This window comes from Crocodylus siamensis, chromosome 6 (assembly GCF_052110815.1).
Source record: "Crocodylus siamensis isolate JL-2025a chromosome 6, ASM5211081v1, whole genome shotgun sequence".
Taxonomy (NCBI): domain Eukaryota; kingdom Metazoa; phylum Chordata; order Crocodylia; family Crocodylidae; genus Crocodylus; species Crocodylus siamensis.
The window spans coordinates 3,143,486-3,165,364 of NC_143400.1; the positions used below are offsets into that span (position 1 = coordinate 3,143,486).

Sequence of the window (21,879 nt, forward strand, 5' to 3'; positions counted from 1 at the left end):
CCCGCCCTCCGGGGCCCTGTCGAGGGTCCCAGGTGGAGCCCCCCAAGCCGGCTCTGCTCCAGCCCCGAGCCCTGGTGTAGCCAGGTCCTGCGCCGCGCCCGACCCCATCTGCCCCGGCCGAGCCACCAGTCAGAGGTTGCGACTGGCTCTGCGGGCAGCAGCCAAGTGGAACAGCCACCCAGATCCTGCCCCGGCCCCCAGTTTCCCCTGCTGGGGCTCTGAGGACAATGCCTGGGGGCTGGGATGGGAGGCCAGGGGCAAGGCCGAGGGGGATGGGTCCATCCCGTGGTCCACCCCAGAGCTGGGCACATCCCACTGAGGGGCCCCATATCCCAGCCCCAGAGTTGGCTGCATCTGTTCCACTTGGCCCCAGAGCCAGCTGCATTGCAGCCCCGTGTCTCCCCTGCCCACCCCAGAGGCAGCCACACCTCTGTTACACTCAGCTGCCAACACCCCCCACCCCAGAGCCAGCCGCACCCCAGCACCCAGCTGTGTACCCCAGCCCCTGCCCCACCCCAGAGCCAGCTGCACCTGTTCTACTTGGCTACCACCACAGCGCACCACAGCCCCAGCACAGACCTGGATCCCCGGCCCCAATGCCCCCTGAACTGGCTGCCTCTGTTCTACTCAGCTGCTGACATGTCCCACCCTAGAGCCAGCCGCATTTCAGCCCCAGGGCCCAAGGCCCCACCCCAGAGGCAGCCACACCTCTGTTCCACTTATCTGCCGAAACCCCCCACCCCCAAACTGGCTGCATCCCAGCAAGATTCCTCATGTCCCAGCCCGGCCCCACGGGGCTATTTCACTCGCGCACCAGCGAGAAGCCAGGCGTCCGGGCTGCCACCCCCAGCCCCCGTGGCGGGGGGCTCGGTGCTTGCTCGGACAGACGGACGCACAAGGACAGCCGAACACCGGAGCCCGTGGGCACTTTACTGAGACTATTCACAGCAGGACCTGTACAGTGGCAGGCGGCCCCCCGGCCCCCAGAGGCCGTGGGGGGAGGTCACGTCAGACTCCCCCGTCCCCTGAAGGAACCCAGGAGTCCTTGCTCCCAGCCCTTGCCCACCCGGGATCGGGGCTGCTCCTCCGAGCGGGTGCCTCCCAGGGGGTCTCTGTTGTCACCAGGGCTTCGGTGGGGGGGTCTCCAGTGTGGGGGGAGGAGGAGGAAGACGAGGGTCCGCGCTGGGGGTGAAAACGACCTAGACGGGAGAGAGAACAGGGTCAGGGCACCCCCCACCCGGCGCTGGGGAGAACGCAGGCGTCCCGGCTCCTGGCCTGCTCTCACCCCCAGCCCCCGCTCCCCTCCCGGAGGACGCAGGTGTCGGGGCCCCCAGACCTGTGTCCCCGGTCAGAGGTGCACATCGAAGACGCCGTCCTCCAAAGCCTGGACCTCGACCTCCACCTCCGGGATCTCTGTGGAGACACGGCCCAGCACTGGCACCTGCCCCCTGCTGCGATGCAGCCACCTCTGGGGTGGGGCAGGGGCTGCTGGTAGGAAGCTGTGCACTGGGGTGCGGCCAGCTCTGGGGTGGGGGTTGTTGGTGTCTGAGTATAACAGAGATATGGCTTGCCGCTGGATGGGGAGCTTGGGCCCTGGTGCTGAAATGTGGCTGGCTCTGGGGTGGGATGTGTCATCAGCCAAGCAGAACAGAGGCCGTCAGCTCTGGGGGCATTGGCGCTGGGGATGCAGGTCTGTGCTGCAGCTGGGGCTGGGGCGGGCTGTGCCAGCAGCTGAGTAGGACAGATGCAGCCAGCTCTGGGGTGGGGCAGGGACTGGGGGTACAAAGCCGAGCACTGAGGCATGCATGGCTGGCTCTGGGGAGGGGGATGTTGGTGGCTGAGTAGAACAGAGATGCGGCTGGCTCTGGGGTGGGGCATGTCAGCACCAGCAGAGTAGAACAGGGCAGCTGGCTCTGGGGGAGGGGGTGCCTGCAGGAAGCATGCCCGGGGGGAACAAGGACCGGGGGGGGGGGCACCGCCCACCCCCCCCGGCTGCTGGAAGCAGCAAAACAGGAAAGTGCTCGGAGCTGGGAGCTTATCTGGGGCTTGCAACTGGCTTCCGGTACCGGGGCCGGGTTCTCTCCCGCTCTGGGAGGGGCGGGGGCTGGGGGCCGTACCTGGGGGGTGCCGGCTAGGCCGGGGCAGGGAGAAGCTGAAGGAGCGCAGGGGCGGGGGGCTCGGCCCGTCGAGGCTGAAGCTCTTGGCCCGTTTGCGGCACTCGACTTGCAGCCGGTCCCGGCACTGCCGGTGGCAGCTCACGCCGCAGGCTGGGGTGACCAGAGGGCGGGGGTCAGAAGAGCTGGGGGGACCCCAATCCCCCCAGCCGCCAGCTCCCCGCAAAGAGCCCTGGGCACTGGGCTGCAGCTGGCTCTGGGGTGGGAGAGCTGAGGGGAACAGGCAGCTACCCGGGGGGCTCCGGGGGTGCCCCCGGCCCCGCACTTACCCCGGCACTTCAGCCCCTGCTTGTAGATGCCCAGAATCTGGGGGGAGAGAGAAGGGGGTGAGTGGGGGCAGGAGGGCTGCCTTAACCCCTTCCCTGCCAGCCCCCAGGGCCCTCATAATGCCCCCCCGCCCTGTCTGCCTCCTAAGGGCCCCCGAGGCCCGGCTCCCCCCAGCTCCGGGGGGCCGGCGCCGCACCAGGCTCTTGCAGTGGCGGCAGGCGATGGGCCGCAGGAAGCTGCTCTCGGCGAAGGTGTGCACGAAGCCCATCCTGCCGTCCACGTCCGCGCTGAACTTGAGGAAGTAGGAGACCATCTCGTCCCGGGTGATCCAGCCGTCCCTGCGGGCAGAGCCGGCACCTGGGTCCCCTCCAGCACCGGGCGCGCGGGGTGCAGAGAGCCCAGACGCCTGGGGTCTCTGCAGCGCTGCGAGAGGAGCGGGAGCCGGGGGTGGAGGCCTGGGTCCCGCGGGCACTCACTGGTTCTCATCCACGTCCCCGAACTGGCAGAGATGTGGGAAATTGCTGCGGATGATGCTGAATTCGGCCTGCGAGATGCGCCCATCGCCGTCCACGTCGAAGTTCCTGAACACCGACTGCGGGGGCGGGGGGATGAGCCTGGGGACCCCCAGAGCCCCCCAGCACCAGCACCCCTTCCTGGCACACGGGCTCAGCCCTGTGGCCCCCCAGCCTGGATGCCAGCTCCCTTCAACCCCCTGTGCCCCCAGCCTGAGCCCAGCACCCTTCCTCCAGCCCTAGACCCCCGAACTGGGCCCGGGACCGCCCCCAGCCTGAGCCCAGCACCCTTCCTCCAGCCCTAGACCCCCGAACTGGGCCCGGGACCGCCCCCAGCCTGAGCCCAGCACCCTTCCTCCAGCCCTAGACCCCCGAACTGGGCCCGGGACCGCCCCCAGCCTGAGCCCAGCACCCTTCCTCCAGCCCTAGACCCCCGAACTGGGCCCGGGACCGCCCCCAGCCTGAGCCCAGCACCCTTCCTCCAGCCCTAGACCCCCGAACTGGGCCCGGGACCGCCCCCAGCCTGAGCCCAGCACCCTTCCTCCAGCCCTAGACCCCCGAACTGGGCCCGGGACCGCCCCCAGCCTGAGCCCAGCCCAGCCCAGCCCAGCCCCAGCCCCAGCTCACCTCCACCATCTTCTCAATGTGCTCTCGCACGAGCGCCGGGTCAGGCTTGGGCTTGGCGGCCAGCGTCCACTCGTCCAGCTCGGCAGGGTGGGCGGTGCACGTGGGGCTGGACGGCTGCACAGTCGCATGGGGTTTGCACACCAGTCCTTGTGCATCCCACGCCTGCACACGCTCATGTCTGCCTCGCATGCGTCCCCATGCACCACATGCCTGCGCACACTACCAGCCATCTGGCACGTATGTCACACTCCCATGCACGCTCACAGCAACCTCATCCGTGCCCCCATATATCATGCCTTTGCACACACTCCCAGCTGCCCTTCCACACGTCCCTGTGCATTGCACACCCACATGCACACTCAGCCACCTTGAATGTGCCCCCAGGCAGCACACACCCCTGCACATGCATGGCTGCCTTGCACATGTCCCTGTGCATTGCACACCCATGCACACTCAGGGTTGCTTTGCACACAGTCCCCTGTGTGACACCCCCCACACTCACATCCACGTTGCACGTGCCTCATGCATCACACAGCTACACATACACAGTTGCCTTACACACTTCCCCATGTGTCACATGCCCATGCACACTCCCAGCTGCCTCACATGTGCCCCATGCTTCACACACCAGCGCACACTCACAGCCACCTTGCACACCCCCCATGTGTTGCACACACATGCACACTTCCAGCTGCCTCACATGTGCCCCCACACACTCCTGGCCACCTTGCATGTGCCCCCATGCATTGCATGTCTGTGCACACTCCCACCTATCTTGCACACCCCCCATGCATCACACACCCACACATACTGCCAGCTGCCTTGCAAGTGCTCCCACACACTGCCGGCCACCTCACATGTGTACCTGTGCATCGCACACTAGTTCACACTCACAGCCACCTTACATATCCCCCTGTGTGTTGCACACCCATAAACACTTCCAGCTTCCTTGTACATACCCCCACACATTCCCGGCCCCTTTACACATGCCCCTGTGCATTGCACACCTGTGCACATTTCCTGCCATCTTGCACACCCCATGAATTACACATGTCCCCAGGCATTGCACATGCCCCTGTGTGTTGCACACCCATGCATACTCCCAGATTCCTTGTATATGCGCCCACACACTCACAGCCACTTTGGACATGCCCCTGTGCATTGCACACCTGTGCACACTTCCTGCCATCTTGCACACCCCATGAATTGCACACCCATGCAGACTCCCAGCTGCCTCACACATGCCCCTGTGCATTGCACACTCACAGCCGACTTGCTGCGGGGCTCCCTCTGCAGCGAGAGCTGGTAGATCTCATCATCGGTCTGATACTGGTCCAGTGACACCTGCAGGGCAGGGGGCACGTCAGGGGGGTCTCACTGCCAGCAGTCTGAGTGGGTCAGGGGGTTCGGGGGGGGGTCTGGGGGCCTCACCGCAAGCAGGTTGAGCAGGTCGGGGTCAGCGGTGCAGGGCGGCTGCAGCCCAGGCACCAGTGCCAGCTGGTCGAGGATGGCGAAGAGCTGGCGCATCTTGGGCGCGTGGGGGCGGGTGTGGGCGGCATCGCGCCAGTCGGGCAGTGCCAGGTGCACGGCCACCAGGTCCTTGAGGTGCACGCCCAGTGCCGGCAGCCGGAAGCCCACGCTGCGGCTCAGGTGCCGCCGGTACTGCCCATAGTTGCCCTCTGAGCTCACCAACGCTGTCAGCGACTCCCACAGCTGGGCCCGGGGCAGGGGGCAGGGGTCAGCATGATGCCCCCGGTGCCTGAAGCACCCAGCACCCAGTGCAACCAGTATGTAGAGCACCCAGCACCCAGTGCAAGCAATAGCCAGTGCACCCAAGACCCCAGTGCATCACCAATCTAGCACATCCAGTGCCCAGAGCACCCACCATCCAATACCCTGCGCCCCCTGTGCCCAGAGCGCTCAGCTCCCAGCCCCCCCAGCCCCTCTCCTGGGCACCTTGGTGGTCTCAGAGCCGACGTGGGCGTGCGTCTCCTTGAGGCGGGAGATGGAGCTGTGGCTCAGGCCCCCGACCATGGCCATCAGCGTGTTGAAGTTCTGCAGCTCCAGCAGGTGCTGCGCGGACAGACGGCGCCGGCGCGGGCACAGACGGACGCACGGGGAGAGACCGAGGCGGGGGGGAAGACCGGCTGGCTTCACAATGCAGCCAGGAGCCGGGGCAGGGGGCACAGGGCTGGGGGCAGCCGGGGACTGCAAGTCGGGAGTGAGGGGCACTGGCAGGGCTGGGGGGCAGGGGGCTGCGGGGTGGAAGTGAGGGGCCCCCGAGGAGGGGCGCAGTACCTGGGCGACGCACACGAAGCGGGCGAGCACGCGGGCACGCTGGGGGGCGCTGGGCTGGCTCAGCACCAGCAGCTGGACCCAGCGCGAGACGCCATTGAAGAGGGCGATGAAGCGCTCCAGCACCGGGTTGTCCACCGTGGCCCCGTGCGTCACGAAACTGTGGTAGTCCTGGAACTGCCACCGCCCGGGGGGTCAGGACCCCCTAGGGCCCCCTTCTGCCTCCCCGGGGTCCCCCCACCCCCCAGTACCAGACCGGTCTCAGGGCCCCCTTCCCCTTCCTTGGGGTCCCCCAAACCCCCTATCCCCCCAGGGGTCTCCCCAGACCCGCCAGCTCCTCCCAGGGATCCCCGAACCCACCATGGCCCCTGCCAGGGGTTCCCCTATCCCCCAGCTCCCCTCCCTCCTCCCAGAGGCCCCCCCACCCCCTGCCAAGGGTCCCCCAGTCCCCAGGATGGTCCCAGGCCCCCCAGCCCTCGCACCAGGATGCGACCGAAGGCGCGGTGCTCCAGCAGGGTGAGGTGTGCGGCCAGCTCAGGCGGCTCCAGGTGGTCCAGCAGCAGCGAGGTCTTGCGCTTGGGGGCCGCAGGGTTACGCTGGGTCAGCTGCCGGCGCCACTGCTGCCGCGGCCTGGCCCCAGGACGGGAGGGGAAGGGTGGTCGTGCATGGGGCGAGCACATGGCACCAGTGTGCGCTTGTGTCCCAGGCACCTGCTTTCCCTTTCCCTGGGGTCCCCCTCGCTTGTGTAAGCACACACCTGTGCTCTCGAATGTGCATTTGTGTACAACTGCACACACGGACAGAGCAGGTGCTTGTGCATGCACACATGCCCATGCAAGCACATGCAGCTGCACACACACTCCTGCAAGTACACAGGCTTGTGCCAGCCCACGCGTGTGCAAGTGCATGCAAGTGGAAGAGGCCTGGGCAAGGATCTGCAGCAAAGGCATGTGCATGCAAGCATACGTGTGTGCAAGTACACATAACTTGAGCACAAGCTTGTACGTGTACATGTGGCTTTGCACACACCTGTGCAAGCCAACATGGTGGCATGCATATGTCTGCAAGCCTACATGTGTGCAAATGTGTGCCAATGGGACTCACAATTGTGCAGGCACTTATTCTTGCATAGGCACACGTGTGTGCAAGTGCATGCAAGCCTAAGCACACACAAGTGCCTGCAGCTGTGTATGTGCATGCACAGGTACACAGATGTACAAGAGCACACGCTTGTGCATGTACATGAGGAAACCCCTACAACAGCACATGTGTTTGTACAAGGGCAGGCAAGCTGTGCACAGGTGGTGTGTACAAGGACGCATCAACAGTGCACACACTGATCATCACTCATCTCCACCCAGTGCACACACGGACGTGCAGACGTGAGGGTGAGCTGTCATATGCTCATGTGGGCCAGAGCTAGTAAACCCTGCAGGGGCCCTTGTGCACACTCCAGCTTGTGCACATGCAGCACTTGCATGCATACACACCCAAACCCACGGGCCAGGCCTAGCCTGGGCCCACTTGTGCACCCATCTGGGCCCACATTTCAGCTCACAGATGTGTGCAATCACAAGCCTGTACAGTCACAAGTGTATGTACTCACACCCATGCACACTCAGAAGCATGAACTCACACCCATATGTGTGCTAACCAGCATACACTCACATGCCTGTGCACCCACATGTGCGTGCATTCACACCTACATGTTCACTCATGTGCACACACCTGTATGCACTCACACCTGCATGCTCACCTACATGTGCACTCGAACATATATGCACTCACACACGTGTACTCACACCAACATGCACTCACGTGTGTGTGCCCTTACACACATATGCACTAATGCCCATGCACACTCATAAATGTGTGCACACACCAGGTGCCCCCCAACCCTCCCCCTCCAGGGCACCTGGGCGGAGACCCACCCATGGCCCAAGCCCCGCCCCCATGAAGGCCCCGCCTCCTCACACGTTCTCGATGTCAATCAGGTTGCTATGGCAACGGTTGCCATCCTGGGCCAGGGCCGCCTTCAGCTCCTTGATCTGCTGGGCCAGGTCCTGGTTCAGGTCGAACTCGGCCGGGAAGGCGGAAATCCAGTACCTGGGGGCGGGAGGGGGTTGCAGCTGCCTCTGGGGAGGACGCGGTCCATGGGGACGCAGGGCTGCAATGCAGCTGGCTCTGGGGTAGGATGTGTCAGCGGCTCAGTAGAACAGAGACCACTGGCTCTGGGGGCGTCGGGGCTGAGGATCCAGGTCTGCTGCAGCTGGCTCTGGGGTCAGGGGGTGTTGTGCTGGCAGCCAAGTAGAACAGATGCAGCCAGCTCTGGGGTGGGGCAGGGGCTAGGGGTACAAAGCTGGGCACGGGAGCGCAGCCCACTCTGGGGCGGGGGCTGTCGGTGCCGGAGTAGAACAGAGATGCGGCTGCCTCTGGGGTGGGGCCTTGGCCCTGGGGACACAGGACTGAAATGGGGCCGGCTCTGGGGTGGGACATGCCAGTGGCCGAGTGTAACAGAGGCACTGGCTCAGTGGGGGGGGCTAGGAACAGGCCCGGGGGGCTGCGGCCCGCTTGGTAGGGGGGGCCCGGGCCGACGCACTCACCTGACCAGGTGGCAGGTTTTCACCCGCAGGGACCTGCTCTCATCGCCGCTGGACTGCTGGTAGGTGGGGGCCGTTAAGGGTCCAACCCCGCGTGGGGTGGGGTGGGGGGGAACCCAGGAGCCCTGGGGGAGGGGGTCCCCAGGGGCTCAGCCAGCCGGGGCCGAGTGGGGGGTGCCGGAGGAAGGATATATGCGGAGCAGGCAGGCAGCCAGCTGGGCCGAGGGCAGGTACCAGGGGTGCATCATCAGGAACATGCGAACCAGCTCGGGGTCCCGCACCTGCCCCTCATCGTCTATGGGAGGAAGGGGCATCAGGGACCCCCAGGAAGGCCCCCGAGGCACCCCCATATTCCCCCCAGGGACCCCCGTAGACCCTCAGCCTAGCAGCCTCCCTACCCCCCAGGCCACCACAATAGACCCCCACAAACCTCCCCCATAGACCCCCATCACCCTCACCCCTGGGACTTCCCCCATAGATCCCATCACCCCTACCCTAAGAGCCCCCTGTACCCCCCAGATACCCCCCCATAGACCCAGACCACTCCATCCCACGGACCCCTACTCTAGGAGCCCCCCCAGACCCATCACCCTCAGCCTGGGTCTCCCCAAAACACCCCCCAGACTCCATCACTCCCACCCCAGGGACCCTCCCATGGCCCCCCAGTTTAGACCCCCCCGAAAGACCCCCCACAGAGCCTTCCATAGATCCCCCTCACCCCCATCCTGGACCCCCAAGGGACCCCCCCAGGGGCCCTCTATACAGCCCTATCATTCCCAGCCTGGGAGCCCCAGACCCCCCACAGACCCCACTAGGACCTCCAGGGACATCTGGCACTCCTAACTGGGCCCCCCAACCCACCCCTTTGGAACTGTGGCCCCCCCAAACCTGCCACCCTCGAGACCTCCTTGGGGACCCCCATCTAATACCACCCCAAGCCTAAATGTGACCCCCCATGGCCTGTAGGCTGGCATGGCCCCCCCCCGTAGCCCCTCCAAACCCACCCAGCGCTGTGGCACTCCTGTGCAGGGTCTCTCAGGTGCACTCCAACCCCCCCCCCACTTAGTTTCCACAGGGGCTGCCTGGGCAGGGCAGGGCAGGGTGCCCCCCCGGGCCCCCTCGTGCCCAGTACCGAACGCCTGGATGCAGCCATGGATGAGCTGGTCCAGGGTGGGGTCTTCCTCCTTCTCCTGCGTTTGGCTCATCTCCGCGCGTCCCCGGTGCTGCCTGGGTCAGGGCAGGGGTCACCGCTGCTGCCTGGGGTTGTCAGGGGGGCTGCGGGAACAGCAGAGGCATCACTGCAGGGCCGGGGGTGGCTGACTGGGGGGGCACTGGGGCAGGGGATACAGGGTCCTGCGCCGGGGTGCGGCCAGCTCTGGGGTGGGGGTGGGGGATTGGCAGCTGAGTGTAACAGATGTGGCTGCCTCTGGGGTGGGGCCTCGGGCACCGGGAACACAGGTCTGAAGTGCGAATGGCTCTGGGGTGGGATGTGTTGGCAGCCAAGTAGAACAGAGGCCACCAGCTGTAGCGGGGGTCGGGGCCGGGGACGCAGGTCTGTGCTGTGGCCGGCTCGGGGGGGCGGTGCCAGCGGCCGAGTAGGACAGGTGCAGCTGGCTCTGGGGGGGGCAGGGGCTGGGGACGCACAGCCGGGCACCGGGATGCGGCTGGCTCTGGGGTGATGGGTGTTGGTGGCTGAGCATAACAGAGACATGGCTGCCTCTGGGGTGGGGCCTGGGACCCTGGGGACGTGGGGCTGAAATGCAGCTGGCTCTGGGGTGGGGCCTGGCAGCACCTGAGACAAACAGAGGCACTGACTCCGGGGTGGGGTGGGGTGGGGTCCCTTCCTGGGATGCAGCTGGCTCTGGGGTGAGGCACAGTAGGTGCCGTTTCCTTTGGGTGCGGTGGCTGTGGCTGTGGCTGGGGCTCGGGTGGGAAAGCGGAAGTTTCGTCTCTTGCAAAACAGAGTTTTTTCGGGTAAACTTGCAAAATGTTTACAGGCTCCCGGCTTCCTGCCCCGTGCGCGGCCGGCCGGCGGGCGCGGGGCCCAGGGCGGCCCGAGGGCGACCCCCGGGGCAGGCGCCACGGCGGGGCCGGAGCCCGGGGAGAAGCCGCGTGTGCCCCAGCCCCCTGCAGCAGGAGCCGACCCAGGCCCGGCCCGAGCTCGGAGGGGCCTGGCGGCTCCTGCGGGAGGCGGGGTGGGGGGGCAGGAGGGGGTCGGGTGTGGGGGGTCGGGGCGGGGCCGGGGGGGCAGGAGGGGTCGGGGTGGGGGGTCGGGGCGGGGCCGGGGGGGCAGGAGGGGTCGGGGGGGGGGCCGGGGCAGGGGGGGTCGGGGGGGGTCGGGGTCGGGGCCGGGGCAGGGGGGGCGGGGGGGGGGGGGGGGCCGGCGCGCGGCCCAGAGGGACGAGCGCGGAGGAATTTCCCGGGAGCTGGGCCAGCGGGATGCCGGCGCGCGAGGAATCCGCACGGCCCGCGGGGGCCTGCCCCCCCCCGGCCCCGGCCCCGGCCCCGGCCCCCCAGCCCCCAGCCCCCAGCCCCCGGCCCCCGGCCCTGCCCCCGGCGGGGCCGCCCCCGCGTGCTGTGCCGTGGGCTCGTTGCGGCCCGGCAGTATTTTTAGCCCCCCCGGCGCTGCGGCGGGCTGCGGAAGGGCAGAGCCCCGGGCGCGCGGGCCGGGGGGGCACACGGAGCCCGCCGCACCCACGCCCACGCCCACGCGCGCGACGCTCCTGTATACACGCACAAAACCCAGGCGCCCAAGACACGCGCGAGCCCCCCCGGCGGCCAGGGCACGCCCAGGTGTGCGGGGCACGCATGTGAACGGGCTCACACACACAACCCAGGCGCCCAAGACACGCGCGAGCCCCCCCGGCGGCCAGGGCACGCCCAGGTGTGCGCGGCACGCATGTGAACGGGCTCACACACACAACCCAGGCGCCCAAGACACGCGCGCGCGCGCACACAACCCAAGTGTCCGGGACACGCGCGCACACACGCGGCACGCAGGAGTGCAGGACACACACGCCGGGCGCGGGGCACACTCGTGTCACACACACCGGTGTCACAGCGGCGCCCCCCCGCCCGGCCGGTGAGGCGCCTCCGGCCCCCCGCGGAGCCGGCGGGGGGAGGGGGCGCCGGCCAGCCCCGCCCCCGCCCCCGCGCCGCTCGGAGACGACCCCCGGCCGTGGGGGCCCCAGACCCTGCCGCAGCCCGCGCCCGCACCCGCACCCGCACCCGCACTCACGGCCGCCGCTGCCGCTGCCGCTGCCGCGGGGGAGGGGCCAGCCCGGCCCCGGCCCCGCCCCCGCCCCCGCCCCCGCCGGGGGCATCCACCCCCGCGCGCACAGCCCAGGCCCACGGGACACGCGGCCCCCCCCGCCGGGACCCGCCTGCCTCAGTTTCCCCCCCCGGCGCCGGCTGGCTGCTGCAGGGGTGCGCGTGCGTGTGTGACCAGGCGTCCAGGACCCGCTCACACGCACGCACGGAGGCGCCCGGCCCCCCCCCCGCCGTGACTCACCCGCCGGCCTGGGAGCCAATTATGGGCCGAGCTGTCACCGAGCCCCCGCCCCCCCGAGCGCGCCCAGGCGGCCTGCAGCCCCCCCAGCCGGGCAGAGACAGCACCCCTCCCCCGCCGGGGCCCAGGGGGACCTTGGGCTGCCCCTGCCCCCCCGCTCTGCCCTTGGCTGTGACGGGGGGGGGCGCTAGTTTTAGCCCCAGCCCCTCCGGCGCTGCTGTCCTGGGGGGCCAGCCCCCCCGGCCCCTGCCCCCTCCCCTCCCGGCCCGCCCCCGGGGCCCACAGGGAGGACAAGGACCAGGCCCGAGGTGTCAGCTCAGCTTTATTGCTTGGGGGGGCAGGTCCCCGCAGCGCCTGCCCAGCCACTCACACGCACGGGGCACCCCCGGGAAGGCCGGGCTCCCGCCGCCCGCCCGCACAGGGCAGCTCCCCTGCCCCCGGGGCGAGGGGGCAGCTTCCCAGCACCTCTGGGGCCAGGGGGCGGAGCTCCAGCCCGGGGGGCTACTCGCGGGGGTCGTCGGGGGCGGGGATCTTGGCGCGGGTGGGCTCCACGCCCCAGATCTCGCGGGCGTACTGCGCGATGGTGCGGTCGCTGCTGAACTTGCCCGAGGCCGCGATGTTGCGGATCGCCATACGTGTCCACTCCCTCGTGTTCTGCAATGCACGCGGGCACGCGTGTCAGCCCCCCAGGGACACGCGTGCCAGCCCCCCGGGGGCACTCAGCTATGCAGCTGCCCCTGTCCCCAGGCACACGTGGACAAGTGCGTCAGCCCCACTGGGGCACATGCACAACAGAGGCAGGACTCCCTTGAATGCGCCAGCTCCCCCCAGACCCGTGTCACCTCTCCATGAGACACGGACAAGCGTGTCAGCCCCCTCGGGACACAGGTCAGGCCGCCCCAGACATACGATGGCCTCCCCGCAGCCCAGGACATGGGTCAGGACCCGCCCTGGCCTACACATGCGTGTGCCAGGCAGGCACTCACCTTGTAGAGGGCGCTGACTTGCTCCTGGCACTTGATGTAGGACTCATAGTCAGCAAAGACCTTGAACCTGGGGGCGGGGGGGCAGGGAGAGGGGGTATCAGCGCCCCGACCCCCGGCAAGGACCCCTCCCACCCCACGGCCTCCCCAGCCGGGGAGAAGCCGGGCCCCCGCGGGACCTGTCGTGGTTCATGAGCATGTTGACCACGTCCTTGAAGAGGTCGGGCTGCTTGGGCGAGAAGAAGCCGGTGCTGAGCTGGTCCACGGCCTGCTTCAGCTCAGGCAGGCGGTCGTAGTAGTCCTTGGCGCAGTACCTGGAGGGCATGGGGGGGTCACCGCGGGCCCCCAGGAGTGGGAGGGCTGGGGTCACCCCAGGACACAACTGCCCCCCCAGAAGCTCCTGTGGTCAAAGGCTGGTGGGGGAGGAGGGGTTAGGTGTCCAGAGGGGGTGGGAGGAGACCTGGAAAAAGCTGGGGAGGTTGAGACGTCATGGGGGGGGTCTGTAGCCCCAGGGCAGTGGGGAGGGGCACAGTGCGGGTCCCCAACCCTGGGGGGTCCGGAGGCACAGGGCGGTCAACCGGGGGCGCTGGGGGGAGGGGCCCAGTCCTGGAGGTCAGGGGAAGCCTGGGAGAGGCCGGGGGGGCGCACCCCTGGCGGTCGAGCTGGTCCACGTCGTCCACGCGCATGCCGAAGATGAAGATGTTTCCGTCGCCCGCCTCCTCGGCCATCTCCACGTTGGCACCGTCCATGGTGCCGATGGTCAGGGCCCCGTTGAGCATGAACTTCATGTTGCCAGTGCCCGAGGCCTCGGTGCCCGCCGTGGAGATCTGCTCCGACAGGTCGGCCGCCGGCACCACTGCCCGCGGCACCGCGGGGTTAAACGCCAGCCCAGGGACTAGGGGATCAGCCCCCCCCCCCCGACAACCTGGAGCCACTGCCGGCATGTACAGGGTTAAACAGCACCCAGGGTAGGGGTCACTCACCCCCACTTTGGGGTCACCGTTAGGACACCATGGGTCACCCCCCCACTCTGGGTCATGGATGGCGCACGCAGGGTTAAACACTAACCCTAGGGGTCGGGCCCTACCCTTCTCAGCCACGGACACACATTATAGGGGGCTCAAGTCTTGGGGGTCAGAGGTCAGGGGTCGGGCCCTACCCTTCTCGGCCAGGGATACGCGGTAGTTCTCCAGGAAGAGGAACTTGAGGCGGTCGCCGATCACGGGGTCGTGGTTGACGATGTCCCCGATTGACGTGATCAGCTTGATGATCATCTTGGCCATGTGGTACCCGGGTGCTGCCTGGGGGGCCGGAGGGCAGGGGTCAGCCCCCCTCGCCCTATCCCTCCCCCCCAGCCCAGCCGCCCCCCTGCTCTCCTCCCATCCAATTTCCCACCCCGTAGCCCCCCCTCAGCCCTTGCCCCCCACAATTCCCCCCCAGCCTCACCTTGCCCCCGATCATGACGGTGCGGGGCACAAAGTGCTTGTTCGGCTCCTTCTTGATCCCTGCGGGGAGACAGAGGGGTGAGGGGCTGCGCCTGGACACCTGGGTCCTCTCCAGCCTGGGGGGCCCGGGGGGCCCGGGGGGCCAGGACATCCGGGCACACTGCCTGCTCCGGGGGGGGAGGGCAGGGGGTTTGGGGCAGAGCAGGGACTCACGGTTGTAGAAGGTGATGACGTGGAGGCAGTTGAGCAGCTGGCGCTTGTACTCGTGGATGCGCTTCACCTGGATGTCGAAGAGCGAGTTGGGGTTGATCTTCACCTTGTACGTCTTCTCCAGGTAGGCCGCGAACTTCAGCTTGTTCTCCTGGCGCAGAGGAAAGCAGGGGTGAGACTCCCGCCCCCAGGATCGGGGCCCGGATCGGGACCCCTGCCCCGGCCCCAGCCCGGTACCTGCTTGACTTTGGCCACGTCCCGGATAAAGGCCTCGTCGTCCACGTGCGCCAGGAGCTTGCGCAGCTGGTCCAGGTCAGCAATGTAGTCCTCCCCGATGCGCTGGGGGGATGGGGGGGCAGGTGAGATGGGGGCCCCCCATCCCAAAGACCTCCCCCAGCCTGGATCCTTGACCCACTGCACGGTGTCTCCGCCCTGGTGACCCCTCCAAGCCCCACTGACCCCCCCAGAGGCCCCTAAAAGGCCCCCCCCAGCCCCTCTCCACACCCAGTGTCCCTCCAGCCTGGACCCCCTCATCCCACCCCAGAAGTCCCCTAAGAGGCCCTCCAAAGCCCCCTGCCCCCCAGCCTGGACCCTCATCCCCCTTGTAAAGTACCCCCCCAGAGAGCCCCTCCCCACTCTGCCCAGCCCCCCCCCACCCAGAATCCCCCTGCCTGGACCCCTTCATCCTCTCCTATGTTTCCACCCCCTGTGACCCTCCCCTGCCCCCCCACCTCGGCGATGACCTCAGCCAGCCCCGGGTTGCAGAGCACGAGCCAGCGCCGGGGGGTGATGCCGTTGGTTTTGTTCTGGAACTTGTGGGGCTCCAGCTCGTAGAAATCCTTGAAGCTGCCGAGAGAGGAGGCGTCAAGGGGGGGCAGCTGGCTCTGGGGTGGGGGGGGTGTCGGTGGCTGAGTGCAACAAAGGTGTGGCTGCTTCTGGGGTGGGCATGGGAGACATGGGGCTGAAATGCGGCTGGCTCTGGGGTGGGACATGTCTGGGCTGAGTAGAACAGAGATGCAACTGCCTCTGGGGCAGGCACAGGAGACACAGGGCTGAACTGTAGCTGGCTCTGGGGTGGGACGGGTCAGCAGCCAAGTAGAACAGAGGCTGCCAGCTCTAAGGGGCATCAGAGCTGGGGCGACGGGGACCTCCCTCGGGTTCCTCCGGCTCGGGGGGGAAGGACGTACACGGTTTTCTTGAGGATGTCGGAGTGGATGCGGGCCACGCCGTTGACAGCATGGGACCCCACGATGCAGAGATGCGCCATGTTGATGCGCTTCACGCTGCCTTCCTCCACCAGCGACATGCGCCGCAGCCGGTCCAGGTCCCCGGGGAAGGTGGTGTAGACCCGCTGGGGGGCACAGATGGGAAGGGGGGGTCAGGGTATCCCCAAACCCAGCCCAGACAACCCCCGCGCCCAGCTGGAGAGAACCCAGGCGCCCGAGCCCGGCCCCCACGTACGTCGAGGAAGCGCTGGTTGATCTCGTAGATGATCTCCAGGTGCCGCGGCAGGAGGGTCTCGAAGAGGTGCACGGGCCAGCGCTCCAGCGCCTCGGGCAGCACCGTGTGGTTGGTGTAGGCGCAGGTCCGCACCGTGATGTCCCAGGCCTGGGCACAGGGAGGACAGGCCAGGCTGGGGGGGCTGGCAGGGCATGCAATGGGGGCAGGAGCTGTGGCTGGCTCTTGGGAGGGGAGGGCAGGGCTGGTGTAACAGGGCAGGGGCAGGGGCAGGAGCTGTGGCTGGCTCTTGGGAGGGGAGGGGAGGGCTGGTGTAACAGGGCAGGGGCAGGGGCAGGGGCAGGGGCTGCGGCTGGCTTGGTGGGGGAGGGCAGGGCTGGTGTAACAGGGCAGGGGCAGGGGCAGGAGCTATGGCTGGCTCTTGGGAGGGGAGGGGAGGGCTGGTGTAACAGGGCAGGGGCAGGGGCAGGAGCTGTGGCTGGCTCTTGGGAGGGGAGGGGAGGGCTGGTGTAACAGGGCAGGGGCAGGGGCAGGATCTGTGGCTGGCTCTTGGGAGGGGAGGGGAGGGCTGGTGTAACAGGGCAGGGGCAGGGGCAGGAGCTGTGGCTGGCTCTTGGGAGGGGAGGGGAGGGCTGGTGTAACAGGGCAGGGGCAGGGGCAGGGGCTGCGGCTGGCTTGGGGGGGGAGGGCAGGGCTGGTGTAACAGGGCAGGGGCAGGGGCAGGGGCTGCGGCTGGCTTGGGGGGGGCTGGGTGCCCTGCACTCACCTTGTCCCACCCCAGCCGCTCGATGTCCACCAGCACACGCATGAGCTCGGGGATGGCGAGCGACGGGTGCGTGTCGTTGAGCTGGATGCCCACCTGCGGGCATGGCTTTGAGTCATGCTACTGCCGGGGCGTGGGGGTGGGTGCCCCCCAGACCTCCCTGTTGGGGCTTGAACCGTCAGGACCCCCCCCACTTCCCCCAAACCTCAATCCTGCCCCCTCAGCCCCTGTCTCCCCCCACCAACACTCCTGTCCCTCACGCGCCCCCTGCTGGCTGTGGGTGGCGGGGTTACCTTGTCGGGGAAGGCGTCGAAGTTGGTGCGCACAGGATCGCGGCTGCCGAACTTGGAGGACTTGAAGCGGCGAACGATGTCCTGGAGGGTGGCGGCGACCACAAAGTACTCCTGCTTGAGCCGCAGCTCCTTGCCCTCGAAGAACTGGGCGCAGCCAGGGGAGGGGGCGGCACTGAGCGGGGGAGGACCAGGCACCCGGGCTCCCGGCCCCCCGGCTCTCACCCCGCAGCGCCCCCGGCCCTCCCAGCACTGGAGAAGCCCCAGGCGCAGGGCGCCGGTGGCTGGGGGCCGCACTCACGTTATCGTTGGGGTACAGCACCCGGGAGATGTTCTCCGCCAGGTTCCGGTCCAGCACGGCCTGGATGTAGCCCCCAATGTTAACTGCACAGGACAGAGGGGGTGTGAGGGGGGATGCGGCCGAGCGGAAGAGAGGCCCAGCTCTGGGGTGGGGCAGGGGAGACAAAGCCGAGCACCGGGGCGCAGCCAGCTCTGGGTTGGGGGGTGCCGGCTGCTTCTGGACTGGGGCGGTGGGGTCTGGGGACACGGGGCTGCAACGCGGCTGGCTCTGGGGTGAGACTCACAATCCTTGAGGTTGAACTCGTTGGGGGCTCGGGCCGACCAGAGGCGCATCGTGTTCACCGTGTTGTTGCGGTACCCGGGGACGGGCGTGTCGTAGGGCAGTGCCAGCACCACCTGTGATGGGAGGGGGTTAGTCCTGCCTCTTTGCCTCACCCCCTACCATCCCATAATACCCCCAAGGCTGCACACTCACCCCCTTCCTGGGCACGGGGGCTTGCACATGCACACACAGCCGTGTCCTGCACAGGTAGAAGCACATGCGTGTGCAAAGAACCTGGCAGAGTCCCAGGTGTATCCACACACGAGCATGCAGACACGCCCTGGGGCCATGTCCCCACACGCCCATGCCTCCTGAAGCCATGTTGCCTGTGTGTGCAAAACACACGCATGTACAGTTCCCCAAGGGCCAATGCACCATGTGTGCACATATACACACTCCCTGAGCAGTCCCAAGTGTGTGCATATGCATGTGCAAACTCTGTCCCATGCCTGTACCCACGTGTGTGCTCCTGATCCATGTCCCACATGTACATGCAATGCATGTACAATGTGTATGTACATACATGTACCCCCTAAACCATGTGCCATACCTACACACACACAAACACACGTGTGCACCTATGGACTGCTCCATACACATGCGCACAAGCTGTCTCACATGTGCCCCCCCCGATTCATGTCCTAGATACATTCATATATGTGCAGACACACATGCATGAATGTACCTGAACCATGCACACCTGTGTGCCCACACAGAGGACACCTGAGCTGTATCCCATGCACACACACACACGTGCACCAGTGCACACACCTGCTCTGTGTCCCATGCCCATACACACCACTCTAGCCACGCCCCATACATATATACATGTATACCCCTGATCTGCCCCTTTCGTGTGCACTCATACACACACGTGTATCCCAACATCTCCCATACAGGCTCACACCCACATGCATATACCCCCTAGCTGCTCCATGTGTTCACACACGTGTCCCCCTGACCTGCCCCATACAGATGTGTATCCTGAGCTCCCCCATGCATGTTCACACCCACACATACCCCAAGCTTCCCCATGCATGTGCACATGCACACGTGTGCCACTCCCTGGCTCACCTGGGTGTCAACCCACTTGGTGCCGTCAGGGCTGTGATCCACGTGCCCGTAGAAGTGCACGGGGATGGCGTACTCCGGCCGCGCCTTCTCCCACGGGTTCCCATAGCGCAGCCAGTCATCAGCCTCCTCCACCTGTGGTGGGGCGGGGGGCAGTTATTGGGACCCCCCAAAATCCCCTGGGCTTGGAGGGAGGGGGTAGGATACTCTGCCACTCCCCAACCATGACCCCCCTCCCTCTCCCTCTCCCACCCTGGACATGCTCCCCTCCCCCTCAAGAAGTGCCTCCCCCCCAGGACTTGCCCCCCCACCCCCCAGGGGCACCCCAGCTGCCCCTTGCCCCCGCACCTGCCAGCCACCACTGATCTTCTGGTTGAAGATGCCGAACTCGTAGCGGATGCCGTAGCCGTAGGCGGCCAGGCCCAGCGTGGCCATGGAGTCCAGGAAGCAGGCTGGGGGGCACAGGGGGCATGGACAGCAAGGAGTTAACGGGGCCAGCTGGGGGAGGAGCTGTTCTGGAGAGTGGGGGATCAATGGGGCAGGGTGGGGAGAGGGGGCCCTGGCCAGCAAGGGGTTAATGGGCAGTGAGGGGTTAATGGAGTGGCATGTGGGGAGGGGTCCTGGCCAGGAAGGGGTTAACAGGGTCACCCACCTTTGCCCCCTCCTCACCTGCCAGGCGCCCCAGGCCCCCGTTGCCCAGCCCGGCGTCCTCCTCCTCCTCCTGCAGCTCCTCCATGTCCAGACCCAGCTGGGGGGGGGGGGGCAGGGGTCAAGGGGCAGCGACCCCCAGGCCCCTTCCCCACTTGAGCCCTCCCCCAGTATCCCCCCATACCCCACCCTCAATACCCCACTAACACCCCACTCTGCCTCCAATACCTCCTAATACCCCCCTCCCCTAATACCCCCATGCCCCGCCATTCCCTGCCCTAGGGGTGCACACATACACATGCTCACACACACGCGCGCACACACAGGGGCACATTCCCGTGCATGCCCATGTGTGCCCATGGGTGCACACACACGCAGGCGCACACGCGTGTGCGGGGCGGTACCTGGTAGGTGGCCTCGTCGCAGGCGTTCTGCAGGCCCAGGTTGACCATGGTGTTCTGCAGCGTGCGGCCCATGTAGAACTCCAGCGACAGGTAGTAGATGCGCTGGGGGGGCACGGGCAAGGGGGGTCACCGAGGTGCCCCCCCGGATCCCCCAGGGCACCCTGCAGGGGCAGGCATGAGGGGGCCAGGCACACACACGTGCACCAGTGCATCCACATTTAGGTGCACCCCTGCCAGTGGCTCACACACACGAGTGGACACCTGTCTGCACCTACTTGTACATGTGAGTGTTCATATGCACATGCATGAGTGCTGGTGACTGTGTGTATGCACTCATGAGCACGTACTTGCACATATATGCCTGAGCGCATGCACATGAGCGCGCCCCAAGAATACACCCGTGTGTGTGCTTGCACATATGCATCTAAGTGCGTGCACACAGCTGCACAGGAGTGCATGCACACATACTTGTACACACTGGTGGTTGGATCAGCACGTGCACACACCTGCAGGTGAGTGTGTGCGTGTACAGACACCTGTGTACTTACGCAGGGGAGGGCACGCCCTGGCACACATGAGGGTGCACTCAGGCATGCACAGACACCTGCAAACCAGTGTGCAACGACACAGAAACCAGCCCCTCTCCTGCTGCCCTAGAGGCCGTGCGGGGGCAGTTGTGGGGGGGTCTGTTTCCATGGCAGTTCAGCGAGCCCGCCCCCCCGGCCCAGGGGAGACCCCCCCAGCCTGGCGGGTGCCCCAGGATCAGGAGCCCCCGGGCACTCCCCCACACCCTGGAAAGCCAGAAGGGCCCAGGTCTCGCCCCACGGACCCCCTGCCCCCCCTTCCCACAGCAAAGGGCAGGAGTTCACCGCAAATGTCAGGCTAAAATTAACCCGCCGCCCGGGCCAGCCCGCGCCCCCCACCCCGGATCGGGGCCTCGCGCCTGGCACAGCCCCCAGCTCCCCCAAGCCAGGGGCAGGCCAGGACCGGGCCCGGGGCCCCCCAGGCCCCCCGCCCCCCTGGGGGCTCCCCCGGCTCCCATCATGCTTTGCAGCCCAGCCAGTGGCTATTTATAGCTGGCTCCAGAGACAGCAACCCCCCGCCCGCCCGGAAGTGACGGGGTTGGACAGGATCCCCCCCCCCCCCCCCCGCCTGGGCGCTGGGGGGCAGGGCCACCCCTCCCTGTGCCTCAGCTTCCCCAGCTCCACCAGCACCTTGGGGTCCTTCTCGTAGTAGTACTGCTGCGTGCGCAGCCAGCGCCCCACCAGGTGGTCGCGCACGGCGTGGGCGAGCGCGAAGTAGTAGTCGCGCGGCGCCGCCACGTTGCGGTCCTTGACGAGCGTGAAGTGCAGGTGCCGGTTGAAGCTCTTCTTCAGCTCGGCCACGTTCTCCACGCCCGCCAGCCCGCGCACGCTGATCTGCTTGCGCTTCTCCTGGTCCGACAGCGGCCGCGACATGGCTGCGCTGCGCTGCGCTGCGGCGGCCCGGCGGGCAGTGCCCGGCCCCGCCCCCCCCGGCCCATGTATACCGGGGCACGCGGCCGCGCCCCGCCCTCCCGTCACCTCCTGTCCGCGCCCCGCCCCTTCGCAGCTGGGAGGGCGCGACCCCTGCCCGCGGCAGGGCCGACGCCGGGCCCCCGCGGCCCCAGCCGCGCGGCGACCGAGCCTCGCCCCAGGCCCCCAGGGTCGGAGCCAGCGCCACGGCTCAGGCCACCGAGCGGCCTATGCCCGTCATCCGCCCGCGCCGGGGGCCCCGGGGCCCAGACGCCGGGGTCCCTCCCGGCCCCGCCCCTCGTGAATAACCAATGAGCCTGCCCCGCCCCCAGGCAGGAAGCAGCATGGGAGCTATTTCGGGCTCGTGTCCCCAAGAAGGGAGGGAGCAGAGGCAGGCCCGGGGCAGCACCGGGTTATTTCTGGCCCTCCACGGTTCCTCTGCGCACACACACATGCACACAGGATTGGGGGAGTGCTGCCTAAGTGTGCAAGCAGCCCGCACGGGGGTG

General features: G+C 67.4%; 2 protein-coding genes across 3 annotated transcripts; both read right to left on the reverse strand.

Annotated features, from left to right (window-relative positions):
- Positions 1-899: 899 nt before the first annotated feature.
- On the reverse strand, positions 900-11,906 carry RASGRP2 (RAS guanyl releasing protein 2). 2 transcript variants are annotated; one of them, XM_090050878.1, is made up of 17 exons: positions 11,704-11,906; positions 9,608-9,750; positions 8,668-8,770; positions 8,479-8,541; positions 7,850-7,981; positions 6,358-6,505; positions 5,879-6,052; positions 5,537-5,653; positions 5,012-5,293; positions 4,847-4,924; positions 3,581-3,694; positions 2,918-3,033; positions 2,638-2,779; positions 2,444-2,480; positions 2,118-2,267; positions 1,337-1,413; positions 900-1,199 (listed from the first exon to the last, which is right to left on the reverse strand). In XM_090050878.1, the coding sequence occupies exons 2-16, from the start codon at positions 9,678-9,680 to the stop codon at positions 1,349-1,351; spliced, it is 1,794 nt and encodes a 597-aa protein (XP_089907004.1). In that variant the 5' UTR covers positions 9,681-9,750; positions 11,704-11,906; the 3' UTR covers positions 900-1,199; positions 1,337-1,348. The 2 variants fall into 2 exon arrangements, with proteins under 2 accessions (XP_089907004.1, XP_089907003.1); XM_090050877.1 differs by having other exon boundaries at positions 11,714-11,905.
- Positions 11,907-12,288: 382 nt separating this feature from the next.
- On the reverse strand, positions 12,289-21,387 carry PYGM (glycogen phosphorylase, muscle associated). Its single transcript, XM_090050866.1, has 20 exons — positions 21,092-21,387; positions 19,878-19,979; positions 19,495-19,573; positions 19,174-19,277; positions 18,829-18,960; positions 17,717-17,828; positions 17,434-17,516; positions 17,136-17,279; positions 16,846-16,938; positions 16,083-16,229; positions 15,809-15,972; positions 15,353-15,467; positions 14,859-14,960; positions 14,625-14,772; positions 14,413-14,471; positions 14,126-14,267; positions 13,615-13,822; positions 13,146-13,280; positions 12,970-13,036; positions 12,289-12,637 (listed from the first exon to the last, which is right to left on the reverse strand). Exons 1-20 carry the CDS (start codon positions 21,332-21,334, stop codon positions 12,485-12,487), a joined length of 2,532 nt encoding a protein of 843 aa, XP_089906992.1. The 5' UTR covers positions 21,335-21,387; the 3' UTR covers positions 12,289-12,484.
- Positions 21,388-21,879: the final 492 nt, after the last annotated feature.